We start from the raw sequence: 13,961 nt of genomic DNA, 5'->3' as shown, positions 1-13,961 counted from the left end.
CGCTCCATGTAATAGGGCCCTTACCCTGATTATCGCTCCGTGTAATAGGGCCCTTACCCTGATTATCGCTCCGTGTAATAGGGCCCTTACCCTGATTATCGCTCCGTGTAATAGGGCCCTTACCCTGATTATCGCTCCGTGTAATAGGGCCCTTACCCTGATTATTGCTCCGTGTAATAGGGCCCTTACACTGATTATTGCTCTGTGTAATAGGGCCCTTACCCGGATTATTGCTCCGTGTAATAGGGTACTTACCGTGATTATCGTTCCGTGTAATGGGGGCCCTTACCCTGATTATCGCTCCGTGTAATAGGGTACTTACCGTGATTATCGCTCCGTGTAATAGGTCCCTTACCCTGATTAGCGCTCCGTGTAATAGGTCCCTTACCCTGATTATCGCTCCGTGTAATAGGGCCCTTACCCTGATTATCACTTTGTGTAATAGGTCCCTTACACTGATTATTGCTCCGTGTATTAGGGCCCTTACCCTGATTATTGCTCCGTGTATTAGGGCCCTTACCCTGATTATCTCTCCGTGTAATAGGGCCCTTACCCTGATTATCACTTTGTGTAATAGGTCCCTTACACTGATTATTGCTCCGTGTATTAGGGCCCTTACCCTGATTATTGCTCCGTGTATTAGGGCCCTTACCCTGATTATCTCTCCGTGTAATAGGGCCCTTACCCTGATTATCTCTCCGTGTAATAGGGCCCTTACCCTGATTATCGCTCCGTGTAATACGTCCCTAATTCCAGTGCGTTACACTAGATAACATTGATTATATGTGTTTGAGAATACGTCATGTATGCTATATTTTGATCAAGAGAAGAAAGAAAATCTATATTTTTATTTTTGTATCACAGTTCAATAAACACCAGAGTAATTTAATGTAAATATTTATTTTGTTCTTTTTCGGCATTTACACTTTTGTCACTACTCCCTAGAAACGCCACAAACACATAACAGGAGTGCAAGGAGGTTCATAAATATCGCACATTAAGAGCTTTTGGGTAACAGTAAATGGCAATATTCCAGCTTACAAAAAATAAGCAACTTCAATAGGTTTCAGTAACAGACATCACTGAGTTAAAGCTTCTGGTGTGAGATCAGGATCAGTACATGGTAACTCCGGTGTGAGATCAGGATCAGTACATGGTAACTCCGGTGTGAGATCAGGATCAGTACATGGTAACTCTGGCTTCTGGTGTGAGATCAGTATCAGTACATGGTAGGTAACTCCGGTGTGAGATCAGGATCAGTACATGGTAACTCCGGTGTGAGATCAGGATCAGTACATGGTAACTCTGGCTTCTGGTGTGAGATCAGGATCAGTACATGGTAACTCCGGTGTGAGATCAGGATCAGTACATGGTAACTCTGGCTTCTGGTGTGAGATCAGGGTCAGTACATGGTAACTCTGGCAGTGTCAGAATCTGTTTTAAAGTCATCGGGTTTTAAGGGTCGTTGTGCTAGAACACGGTCTGTGCTATAAGTCCGGTCACGTTATTCCCTCAATAATAAAAGTGTCGCCATGTTGTAGTGCAGTTCGCTCCTTAGCGCCTCATTTTGCTTGATGGTTCATAAAAGCTCATGAAGAAAATCATAGCGGATCAGCAGCGGGTGACACAGGGACGTCTCATCATTGGCAGAGTAATCGGTCCATAAGAATCAGTGGCAGCCCTTCGCTTCCTTCTCCTGTTCAGGTCTCGAGTAACTGAAGAAGTATATAAAACCGTTGGCATTACCACAGTAGGTGACAATACTTTTGCATATGTTAAAGACGCGCCTCGGGGATCTTCATTTCAGGCTGACGCAGTCCTGTTAAGAAAGGAAACCAGATTTAAAATTTGCAGATGTTTTCTAGAGTTTGCATCATTGCTGTTCAGAACGTGACAAAGCCTGCAGAGTCATCTCATCATCATAAGATGTCAGGGAATTTAAAGGGATTATCCGGTCAGGTAAAATACATGCTAAATCATTCCTCCTCCTGGAGACTAACAATTCATACTTATAAAATACCTATTCAGTCTCCTTCCCCCAGTACTGACCGCTGCTTTCTGCTGAAGACATCTCTCTTTCCCCATCTCCCCCTCCCTTCTGAGACAGATGATGTAAACTGGTTTTGGTGACCTCACTGTGATTAATCCCCCTGGAATTACAGAGTGCAGAGATAGCCGACCAGAGACGGTAATTACATGTGTTTACATCAGCCGCCTAGGAAGGGGGGAGGGGGGAGACGAAGAGAACAGCTCAGAGACAGTTTTCTGTGTCTTCAGGAGAAATTTTACCTAACCAGAATACCCTTTTAATGTGAGCTGATGGCACAATGCACAATAGTAAGTGAATACACTCAGGTGAACTGCATACTCCTCAGAAGTCTGTACTCCATCTATTCACGGAGACTGTACAAAACACGTTGTGGCCTTACTGCAATTCTTAAAGAAGCACTCCCCCCCCCCTTTATTTAATTGACTCCCCAGGTGCATGATAACTCCTATACTCACTCATGATAACCGTTTTCCCCCATTACTACACTAATAATGGCTCCGACACCGTTCAGATCCTGCTGGTGCCTATGTTTCATCTCCTCTGACCCCCTTGATTCTCCAGGACCAGAAAACATTGTCTTTAATGCATCTATATTAGAGCGCTTGTATAGAGACACATAGAAGTCACTGACTTCCGGCCTCCGAAGCACTGGAGTAACCACATGGGTAAGCAATAATCTCAGGTGAGTATATGGGCGAACCTGCAACCGGGAGCCAATAAAGAAAAAAAAAAAGAAGGGCGGGGGTGCTTCTTTAAAGGAGAAATCCGGCAAATTTTTTTATAAAAGTATTGTATTAACGCACAAAAGTTATACAAATCACCAATATACACTTATTATGGGAAATGCTTATAAAGTGCTTTTTTCCCTGCACTCCTGGATAACATGGTGATGTCACTTGCTGGATAACATGGTGATGTCACGACCCGACTCCCAGAGCTGTGCGGGCTGTGGTTGCTGGAGAGGATGATGGCAGGGAGATGCTCATTGTCCCTCAGTGTCCTGTGTCCCTCAGTGTCATCCTCTCCAGCAGCCACAGACATCACCATGTTATCTAGGAAGTGACATCACCATGTTATCCAGGAAGTGACATCACCATGTTATCCAGGAAGTGAAGCCTTGATGCAGTAGTAAGTGCAGGGGAAAAAGCACTTTATAAGCATTTCCCATAATAAGTGTATATTGGGGATTTGTATGAATTTTCGGGGGTAATAAAATACTTTAATAAAAATTTTCACCAGTCTTCTCCTTTAAGGCATACTACATACTTTTATACTAGTAGGGGTCAGTTCTGTAGAACACTTTGGTAGGGCTGCCATAGAGGTTCATGAAGCCAATACTATAGCCCCATATTGTGTTTTTTTCGGACATATTCTAAATCATAAAACATGTTATATAGATAATGACAATAACAATTTAAAGTATCAAGGGGAAAAAGCAGTTTATAGAGTGTTATAACCAGATGAATATTTCATGTCTCACCAAGTTTTCCTTCCACGTCTGCCATAGCTTGTTTATCCATGGTGAAGATGGCGGTGTCACCCCTAGGAAATAACAGATGAAAGCTCCATTAAACAACAGAGGAGTGCTTCCATAATCCAGGGAGACTCTCTTGAAATGAGACAGATGCTCCAGGTGAAGGTAAACGATATCACACGTTATTCCCGACAATTATGGAAGAGGCAGAATACGGACGTCATCAGTATATGTGCACCTATAGTCTACTATACAGGCAGGGCTGAAATTACCACTAGACACACGTGGTCCAGTGACTAGGGCAGCACCTTGCAACACCAGGGAGCAGGGGGAAGGAAACAACTTTTTATTATTATTTATTTTTTTTTAGTCTCCCACCTCCCGTTCAGACATCTCAAAGGGTGGGAGTGGGGGTATGGTGGTGTTATCTAGTCACAGAATGGTGGTGTTGGTCAGATCTGGTGTGGCAGTGTTATCCAGTCACAGTATGACGGTATCTGGTTTTGCGGCGTTATCCAGTCACAGTATGGCGGTATTAGTCAGGTCTGGTATGGTGGTGTTATCCAGTCACAGTATGGCGGTATTAGTCTGGTCTGGTGTGACGATGTTATCCAGTCACAGTATGGCGGTATTAGTCAGGTCTGGTATGGCGGTGTTATCCAGTCACAGTATGGCGGTATTAGTCAGGTCTGGTATGGCGGTGTTATCCAGTCACAGTATGGTGGTATTAGTCAGGTCTGGTATGGCTGTGTTATCCAGTCACAGTATGGCGGTATTAGTCAGGTCTGGTATGGCGGTGTTATCCAGTCACAGTATGGCGGTATTAGTCAGGTCTGGTATGGCGGTGTTATCCAGTCACAGTATGGTGGTATTAGTCAGGTCTGGTATGGCTGTGTTATCCAGTCCAGTCACAGTATGTCGGTATCTGGTGTGGCAGTGTTATCCAGTCACAGTATGGTGGTATTAGTCAGGTCTGGCGTGGCAGTGTTATCCAGTCACAGTATGGCGGTATTAGTCAGGTCTGGTATGGCGGTGTTATCCAGTCACAGTATGGTGGTATTAGTCAGGTCTGGTATGGCTGTGTTATCCAGTCACAGTATGTCGGTATCTGGTGTGGCAGTGTTATCCAGTCACAGTATGGTGGTATTAGTCAGGTCTGGCGTGGCAGTGTTATCCAGTCACAGTATGGCGGTATTAGTCAGGTCTGGTGTGGTGGTGCTAAATGCGACGCCTGGAGCTATTACCTACCAATCCTGTGGTGAGAATACCCTTAAAGAAGCAGTTCACTTTTTATTTTTTTTCGCCCCCCCCCGGGTAGCCGCTGTCAAGTATACTTACAGAAGATGATCGGTGTCCCGTTCCCGTCGGTCAGTTCCGTCCCGCGGTGCCGTTCACATCGGGCGCGCGCTCACTTCCGCCGGCACTGTGACTCCTCTTCTTTCCCTTGTCATTTGAACGCCGGAAGTCACGCGCTTCCATAGAGAATGCATGGAAGCGAGTGACTTCCGGCGTATAATCACTGGGCAGAGAAGAGGACTCGCAACAGCCGGCGGAAGTGAGCGCGCGCCCGATGTGAACGGCACCGCGGGTTGGAACTGACCGACGGGAACGGGACACCGATCATCTTCTGTAAGTATACATGACAGCGGCTACCCGGTGGGGCGAAAAAAATAAAAAGTGAACTGCTTCTTTAATATGCAGATGGCTCTAATCATTGATTCAATGTGGAAATTTGTTTATGTTTTAAGCCGTTAAAAAACATGAAAAACGCGACAATGTTTCTACATGTAGAGAAATGTAAGTGGCCGAAACCAGGCTGCCCACACTCCCCAAGATAGGGCGTCTGCAGGTTTAGTGCCTAGGGCAGCAGCAGCTGTTACTATGGCCCAACTAGGGGATAACCACTGTAATGTTTCATCCTCATCCAGTAAATAACATTTTCAAGCGTTGTCTGCAATATCATAGTAATATACAGTAGTGCTGAGGATTTGTGGGTCTGCTAGTCATTGTATAGATGAAGTAAGATGCTCTGGTGGAAAATTAATACAGTTATAATTAAACTGAATTAAAGTGGTACTCCAGAGGGGGAAAAAACAGTTTTTGATGCAACTGGATTAAGGAAGTTATGCAGATTTGTAATTTACTTCCACTTAAAAATTTCCAGTCTTCCAGTACTTATCAGTTGCTGTATGTCCTGCAGGAAGTGGTGTATTCTTTCCAGTCTGACACAGTGCTCTCTGCTGCCACCTCTGCCCATGTCAGGAACTGTCCAGAGCAGGAGAGGTTTTCTATGGGGATTTGCTACTGCTCTGGACAGTCCCTGACATGGACAGAGGTGGCAGCAGAGACCACTGTGTGAAAAAATACACCACTTCCTGCAGGACATCCAGCAGCTGATAAGACCTGGAAGACTGTAGATTTTTAAATAGAAGTAAATTACAAATCTAAATAACTTTCATTTGAATTAAATTAGTTTTTTTTCCCTCCGGAGCACCCCTTTAATACATAATAATACACTGCTATATTTCTAGAAGACACCACCAGACACAAGCCAAAGAAAACACATTTATTCCACTGCATAAGCCTCCAGTGGCTGAGGAGAATGTGCTCCTATAAAATACATACAGAAACATATACTTACGATTTACTGACTCTCAGAATCCTCAGCTGCACATAAGATGCCAGGGCGTTTTTCTGCATATCAGAAGATAAGGCCTCGTAACACCAGGAAGCTCCTGTAAGAAGGTGAAAGCTATGAGACTGTGGTAACACCTCGCTCCCATCACCAGTGCTGTCTGACTGATGCCTAGAACTTCTGTATATGACAAGGAAGCCCGTACAATGTTTAAGACCCCCCCCCAATGCTAATTAAACTTCCCCGCTGGTATAATGCAGGGCAGGGGCCGACGTTTATTGAAATCATAGGGTGACTTTAAAATGTCACTATCGTTTAATTTATTTATTTTTTGCAGAAATCAATAGTACAGGTGATTTTAATAAATTTTGTAATTGGGTTTATTAGCCGGAAAATGCATTTTTATGCTCTCCCCCTGTCTTCATGGTTCTCTATGGAGAGGGGAGAGGTGGAGGGAGATGAGGCATCAAAACAGGACAACAAAGAGTTAATTTACAGCTACATCACGGGCTATCTCCTCTGAAGTCAGTAAGGACCTCTCTGACCTCTGAATAGTGGCTTTCACAAAGGTCCTGCTGTGAAATCCTTTGTTTTCTGCTCTCTGCTGCCGACTAATCTCCCTCCTCCCCCCTCCCCTCTCCATAGGTTACACAGGGCCCGACTGCTGTAAAAGAGTCAAGATTTCCTGATAATGAGCAGTGAATGAGAGAAAGGAGGGAGGGGGAGAACCTGGGGAAAGTCTTTTTGAATGCAGATAATGGCAGATTTGCCTAATAAACCCAATTACAACGTTTCCTAAAATCGCCTGGACTATTGATTTCTGCAAAAAAAAAAAAAAAGACAGTGACACTAACACTCAATGTCAATTCTTTGAGTGGAGAGCCGTGGAGAGTGGAGGCGCCCTATATTTTACATTGAGACGCTGAGGCAGGTGGAATTCCGAGCAGAGTCCACGACAGGGATTTCGCGCGGAATTTCGGCGCCGATTTCTCAGTGTGAACTGACCCCAAGACAGTGTGATAAATATTTTGTAGAGATGTTTTTCCTTATTCAGCACAGGGAGAGGGGGGGTACGGGACATACAGGACATTACCCACCTGCCAGGATCCTTTGTGTTACAAAACTTCTTACACCAGACAGGTACTGCTTCTCCGTCACACTATCTGCAGCCTCTTTAGCCAAGTACAGAAAAGCCAGCTATAAGGGAAGTATAAAGATACTAACTATGTGCCGCTCATACGGAAAGTTCTAGTTTTACCATTTGTGAACACATAATTCTCTAACTATTCTCTAAATATACATATAATTTTATTTTTTTTTTGGGGGGGGTGGGGTAGGACCTGCCTTTAAAAGGTGGACATGCTCTTACTTGGAAGCTGGAAGTAGGACAAGGAGCTATATCACAACCTATTACTCTCATGTCTCCCCCTATACAGGCTTCTAAATACCCCAGGGGTCACCTATCATAGCAGGTAAGTGCACTTTTTTTTAAATGAAGAAGAAAGATAGTTTTCTTCACTGTGACTACACAAGCTTACCAGCATCTGGATGGTGGTAATTTTTGGTGTCTTCAGTTAAAGCTATTCTGTATTGCTCGACACCGACCCCAAATGTCTCAATCCTCAAATGTCTCAAATGTCCGGTCCTTCCCTAATCTCCTTGGTGCCAGCATTCGGATAAAAAATATCTTAATTCTGTGGTGCGGTGTCAATGAGGTGGGGCCAAAAGCATCCATGCCCTAGGCTGGCTGAAGATGAAGATCCCACCCAGGGGTGTGCCAGGGACCTATAGGACAGATGCTATAAGCCCCGCCTCTGTGACACCGTGCCGCTGAATAAAAGGAGTTTTTGTACCCAAATACCAGCACCAGGAGACAAGGGAGGCCGGGGACCAGGCATGGAGTGCATCGCACACACTGTATAGAATAACAGCCGTAATTACCACCGTCCAAATAATGAATATGCTTATTAGTCACCACCTGCTTTGTATGTCCTGCAGGAAGTGGGATATTCTTCCCAGTCTGACACAGCGCTCTCTGCTGCCACCTCTGTCCATGTCTGGTACTGTCCAGAGCAGCATCAAATCGCCATAGAAAACCTCTCCAGACTGGAAATATTGCCACTTCCTGTAGGACATACAGCAGCTGATAAGTACTGGGAGACTTGAGATTTTTTAATAGAAGTATATTACAAATCTCTGGCACCAGTTTTTTTGTGAATTACCCCTTTAAAAATCACACTCATGCAAATTGTGTGACAAGCACCCCTGAGTGTGGGCGGCATTTTCACAATGTGCCAGGTGTCCATATGGAGAAAAATAATAAAATATAACATGTGAAGGTGTAAAAATTGTCACGAAAACCCTGTCAGTGAAGAGGATAAAGATAATACTTCACTTTATTCAACTTCAATTCAAAATTCCTGCTAGCTTCCATCTTCTGTGTATGTTTATATAGGGAAACAATGGAACCACTAAATATTGTGTCCTCCGATCACCCTACCTGGTAACCTTCTAAGAAGGGCTGAAACATCCGCAGTAAGAACATTGCTGTGTGCTCCCCGCTCTTGGTGATGACCATCTCATGTGCGGACAGATGAACCACGTCACACTTGGACAGAAGGAAACTCCCCTCCTCAAAATCCTGGAAAGAAACAAAGGGATTTTTAATCAATGGAAACGATCAATATTTTCTCCATAGGCCTCAGGAATGCTTTACCCAGTAGTGGTCACCTATGATGTATGTAATTATTCTTTATAAATGAATGGTGTAACTTCATACTACATTTAGGCTATGTCTACACTATGTATAAAAAAAAAGCCGCTGTTTGATATTACCATATCGGCGACAGGAACATCATCTTATTTTATTTGGACGGCCATGTTGAAGGAGAAGTCTGTCGAAAATTTTTATTAAAGTATTGTATTGCCCCCCATAAGTTATACAAATCCCCAATATACAGGTATTACGGGAAATGCTTATAAAGTGTTTTTTCCCCTGCACTTACTACTGCATCAAGGCTTCACTTCCTGGATAACATGGTGAGGTCACTTCCTGGATAACATGGTGAGGTCACTTCCTGGATAACATGGTGAGGTCACTTCCTGGATAACATGGTGAGGTCACTTCCTGGATAACATGGTGAGGTCACTTCCTGGATAACATGGTGAGGTCACTTCCTGGATAACATGGTGAGGTCACTTCCTGGATAACATGGTGAGGTCACGACCCGACTCCCTGAGCTGTGCGGGATGTGGCTGCTGTAGGTATGATGGCAGGGGGACACTGAGGGACACTGAGCATCCTTCTGCCATCATCCTCTCCAGCAGCCACAGCCCGCACAGCTCTGGGAGTCGGGTCATGACATTACCATGTTATCCAGGAAGTGGCCACCATCTTATCCAGGAAGTGACATCACCATGTTATCCAGGAAGTGACATCACCATGTTATCCAGGAAGTGACGATTTCATGCAGTAGTAAGTACAGGGGAAAAAAAAGCACTTTATAAGCATTTCCCGTAATAAATGTATATTGCTAATCTGTATAACTTTTGGGGGGCAATACAATACTTTAAATAAAATTTTTTACTGGACTTCTCCTTTAAGAGATGTGAGATCTGTTATTCTTATCCTATACATCCCTATTCTACATCCTTATCCTATATACCTTATTCTATACACCCTTATCCTATATTGTGTATGCTATGCTCACATGGGTGTCGTCAAGAGTCAAAATCCACAACAAATCTCCAGTAAATCTGCAGGATAAGATGAAACATGACGCCTCTGAGTAATTAACACGTTTTTCTTACCTTCTCTTCAAACCCAGGAAAGAAAATAAATTCATTGGAGAAAAGTTTTCTCAGGAAGCAAAAAGTCCTGAAAACATCATCTTCAAATATAAAAAAAATAAAAAAATAAAAAAGTTAAAATGACACAGCACACACGCTAGGGAGACATTAAAGTCCATTATTTCTGCAACATACTGAATAGTGATAACATTACAGATAGAGGCAGTCGGTTTATCTTTAATTGTTTTATTCAGTCCCTTTGCCACAAAGTCACGCACCTCCTGATGCCGCCAGCCTTTATGCACCTATGTGTGAGAATGGGCCGTTCTATAGAACTATATGTGAATACCAGCGCAGTATTATATGGATATTATGCTGTCGCAGCGAGTCAGCTGGGGAAATCTTTTCTCTCCTAGATCACGGTGAGACGTATTGAAGGGAATGAGTCATCAAAGAATGACTTCTTGTTTAAATTATGTTTTTATGTTAAACATATCTAAGGATTTTAGGTGACTTTTTTCCTTCAACTTTTCCATGTTTCTATCTATATAATAAAATAATCCTGAGATCTTGCAGTTTTCATTCTCACCACTGGGGCTGAAACTAAGCTGAGACTTCCTGTTGTGTCTGTGGTGATAAGAGGAGGCTGCTGTAAAGTGATCCGTACAGCATTGCAGCATCATGTGACACCTGTAGCTAGAGGAGACAATAGCAGCTCTCCGTGGTCACAGTAATGTTTTACATTCATCTCAAGGGGACAGACTCTGTCTATTGTCATCTATGTCCATGAGTCTTGCTGTACAGCATGTTACTAAATGCTGTTAAGAATAGCCCAGGCAAAATGTTAGCCAGACCCTCTCACCCACCATCCATGGTTGAAGCAGAATTTTGTGTAGTGGGACCCGCGATCGCACAGCCCCTACCTTTAGATGAGCTTGATGCCATCTTACAAGCCAACACTACCAGGGCAGGTCGTACGTAAGTGTTTACCATCTGGTTCCTGTAGGAGGCGCACAAGAGCAGAGTAACAGCCTGGATAAAGACCTCTTCTTCTGTAAGAATATCATTTGGTTTCTTCTCAAATAAGATGACTTCTCCATCAGCAAGTTTCATCATATTGGAGTGGAGGTCTATGCTGGCTCGGACTACTTTACTGGCAGACATGTTATCTAAGATAAGAAACACAGAGGAAATAACAAGACACACATATATATATATATATATATATACATATAACATCAGTGAGTAAAATAAAAAAAATAAAAAATCATACAGGCTGAAGTGGTGTTCTCCGGCTTCTGCTTCACTCTTCTGGCGCTGCATGCACAGGAGTGACGTCATTCATGCACCGCAACACTGAGGAGGGAGGTAGCGGCCTCTTGTGGCTGAGGGTATAGTGCTGCCTCTGATTGCAAGAGTGATTGACAGGGTCAGGAGCCAATGACTCCGGGCCTGGTCAATAACCGCTGCATTTAACTGTATGCGCACCTGATTAGGAGCACATACAGTTAAAGGGCCATCATCAGCACCTGTTAGTCCTTGCCAGGGCTGCCATACTATGCATCTGGAATTCTGGACAGATTTTGGATGTGAATCCGGAGCTGTCCGAAATTCCGGATGCCCCCATAGGGTTCTATGGGGCATCTGTGACGGAATTCAGGAGAGATATAGAACATTTCCTACATTTTCCGGAGACTAATAGAACCCTATGGGTCTGGAAATTTACCTAGATTTCCTGATAAGAAATCCAGGTAAAATTGAAGGACATGTGCAGGGGTCTAAGACTTCACTTTTGGTTTCTTGTATATTTCCAACCAAATACCATTCTGCCAGTTTTCACCCCTTTTCCCATCTATAGACGCTCGTCCTTACTGCTGGCTGATAGACCAGGGAACGTCCGAGCGGCGTGTTATTACACCAAAGGATGTTCGAATGATTTGTGAGCGATCAACGATGAAAATAGGTCCAGATTCTATCAAACAATCAACGATTTCTCGTTGGTCGTTTTATCGTTGCCTGCTATTACACAAAACGATTATCGTTTAAATCCGAACGATTAGACGATTTTTCGAACGATAATCGTCCCATGTAATACGGCCCATAGAGTCAATAAAACAGCAGTTTATTAAAAGAGCACGGAGTTAACATGTCTCGGGAAACTCTCCCTTCCTCAGAACAAAAGTGCATGACAATCACTGTCACAGGGTTTAAAACAACGGGAAAAACCTGCCAAACCCGCTCACTAGAGGAAGTGGGGGGGGGGGGGGGAAGTTGTAGTGATAGGACGAGCTTACTCACCGGGCCATTCTAGACATCCCCCAAAGGCTTCTGTCAGGTCTCTCAGCCAAATGGTTTCGTCAACTAATACACTGAAGTTCAGAGACGGAACGTTCTGTAGCAAAATGGCCGCTATCAAGACCCCCGGGCTCAGCACCATATTGGCTATTTGCTGGAGTTCTACTTTATAGGCCACATCAGAAATAAATCCTTGCATTTCCTCTGAAGGTCGTTGAGAGAAATGTCTGAAATGTTTAAATACAAAAAAAAAATATATTTTTTTCTATTGCTGCAATGCACTTAAAGGGGTATTCCGCTGAAACACTTTTTTTTTTTTTTTTTTACCTATTGTAACAGTTAAGAAAAAACTATACGAGTTTGTCATATAGAGTTCCTAACCATTCTGCATGTTCTGGCATCACCATCCTTAATGGAGTAAAAGCCTCTTCTGGCCGTCTCATTCCTCTTCTTCTTCCCCCTCCCATTGGAGACGGAGCCCATGTGGATCAGAGGTAGGGTGCATTGGGGTACAGAGATATGGAGAGGCCGTACACACATAGCAGCTCTGCTGAGGGACTACAACTCCCAACATGTCCTGATAACTGGCTGTGGGGTTTTGCTGAGAGTTGTAGTTCCACAGGAGCTTGGGGGGTGATAAAATGCTGCAGTTCTAAAAAGATGCATTGAGAACTAGATGGTGACATTGTGGTGATGCTGGGTGTCGCAGGTGGCAGAAAAGAAAGCTAAAGGGGACGGACCAAATAAGGAGGCGCACTGCCTTATGGGAAACGTAGTTTCCTGTCGGGCGCCATCTTGGTTATAGACTGGCTTTAAAAAAAAAACAACTGAGAAACGGCAGCAGCTAAGAAGGCCGGAAATGGATCAAAATCCTCACGGACTTGCTAAGCCCTGCAAGGTTTGGGAGCATTTTATTTTTGAGCTCATGGGTGGAGTACCCCATTAGGGTTATATTCACACACAGTATTTTTGCTCAGTATTTTGCAAATAAAACCAGGAGTGGATCGAAAACACAGAAAGGCTATGTTCACATACTGCTGAAATTTGAGTGGATGGCGGCTATTTAATGGCAAATAAAAGCTGTTATTTCAAAACAACGACCAATTTATTTGCCATTAAAGGGGTTATCCAGCGGTACAAAAACATGGCCACTTTCTTCTAGAGACAGCACCGCTTTTGTCTCCAGTTTAGGTGCAGTTTGCAGTTAAGCTCCATTCACTCCAATGGAATTAAATTTCAAAACTTGCACCAAAACTGGAGACAAGAGCGGTGCTGCCTCTGGAAGAAAGCGGCCATGTTTTAGTAGCGCTGAACAATCCCTTTAAATGACGGACATCCACTCAATTTTCTGTGATTTCAATACACTCCTGGTTTTGGTCGAAAAATACTTAGCAAAATACACAGCAAACGTACTGTGTGTGAACATAGCCTTATAGTGCTAATGCAATCAACAGGTCACATACCAAACCTATTCTAAAGAGCAAAGTGTGTGATCAGACATACTGAGAGTGGTAGGAGAGCCAGCTATACCTGGGAATCAGGTTATACGCAGAGCGGTTTAGTCGCCCAGATGCTAATGACCGCAATGACATCGGTTTCCCAAAAAATATATGAATACTTCCAAAGTCATCGCTGAGAATTTTCCTGGCTTTGATCAGTCCCTGTAGGAAGAGACGGAAGGTAAATCATAAAGCAGGTGAGTACTCAGGTAACAGCAC

The 13,961-nt window shown here is 43.7% G+C and overlaps 1 protein-coding gene across 1 annotated transcript in view; it reads right to left on the bottom strand.

The window, feature by feature from the left end:
- Positions 1–884: 884 nt before the first annotated feature.
- GNPAT (glyceronephosphate O-acyltransferase) overlaps positions 885–13,961 on the bottom strand; it is a 21,554-nt gene continuing 8,477 nt past the window's right edge. Inside the window, exons 8-16 of the mRNA XM_069954658.1 lie at positions 13,774–13,904; positions 12,247–12,470; positions 10,872–11,117; positions 9,970–10,049; positions 8,660–8,800; positions 7,257–7,356; positions 6,166–6,259; positions 3,531–3,592; positions 885–1,819 (exon numbers count right to left, since the gene is read on the bottom strand). Coding sequence (XP_069810759.1) covers positions 1,776–1,819; positions 3,531–3,592; positions 6,166–6,259; positions 7,257–7,356; positions 8,660–8,800; positions 9,970–10,049; positions 10,872–11,117; positions 12,247–12,470; positions 13,774–13,904 — 1,122 coding nt within the window. The 3' untranslated portion in view covers positions 885–1,775. The remainder of the gene's footprint in view (positions 1,820–3,530; positions 3,593–6,165; positions 6,260–7,256; positions 7,357–8,659; positions 8,801–9,969; positions 10,050–10,871; positions 11,118–12,246; positions 12,471–13,773; positions 13,905–13,961) is intronic.

The sequence above is a fragment of the Dendropsophus ebraccatus genome, chromosome 15 (genome assembly GCF_027789765.1).
Source record: "Dendropsophus ebraccatus isolate aDenEbr1 chromosome 15, aDenEbr1.pat, whole genome shotgun sequence".
Lineage (NCBI taxonomy): Eukaryota > Metazoa > Chordata > Amphibia > Anura > Hylidae > Dendropsophus > Dendropsophus ebraccatus.
The sequence above is the reverse complement of the archived record's forward strand: the minus strand, read 5'-3'. Positions and strand labels throughout refer to the sequence as shown.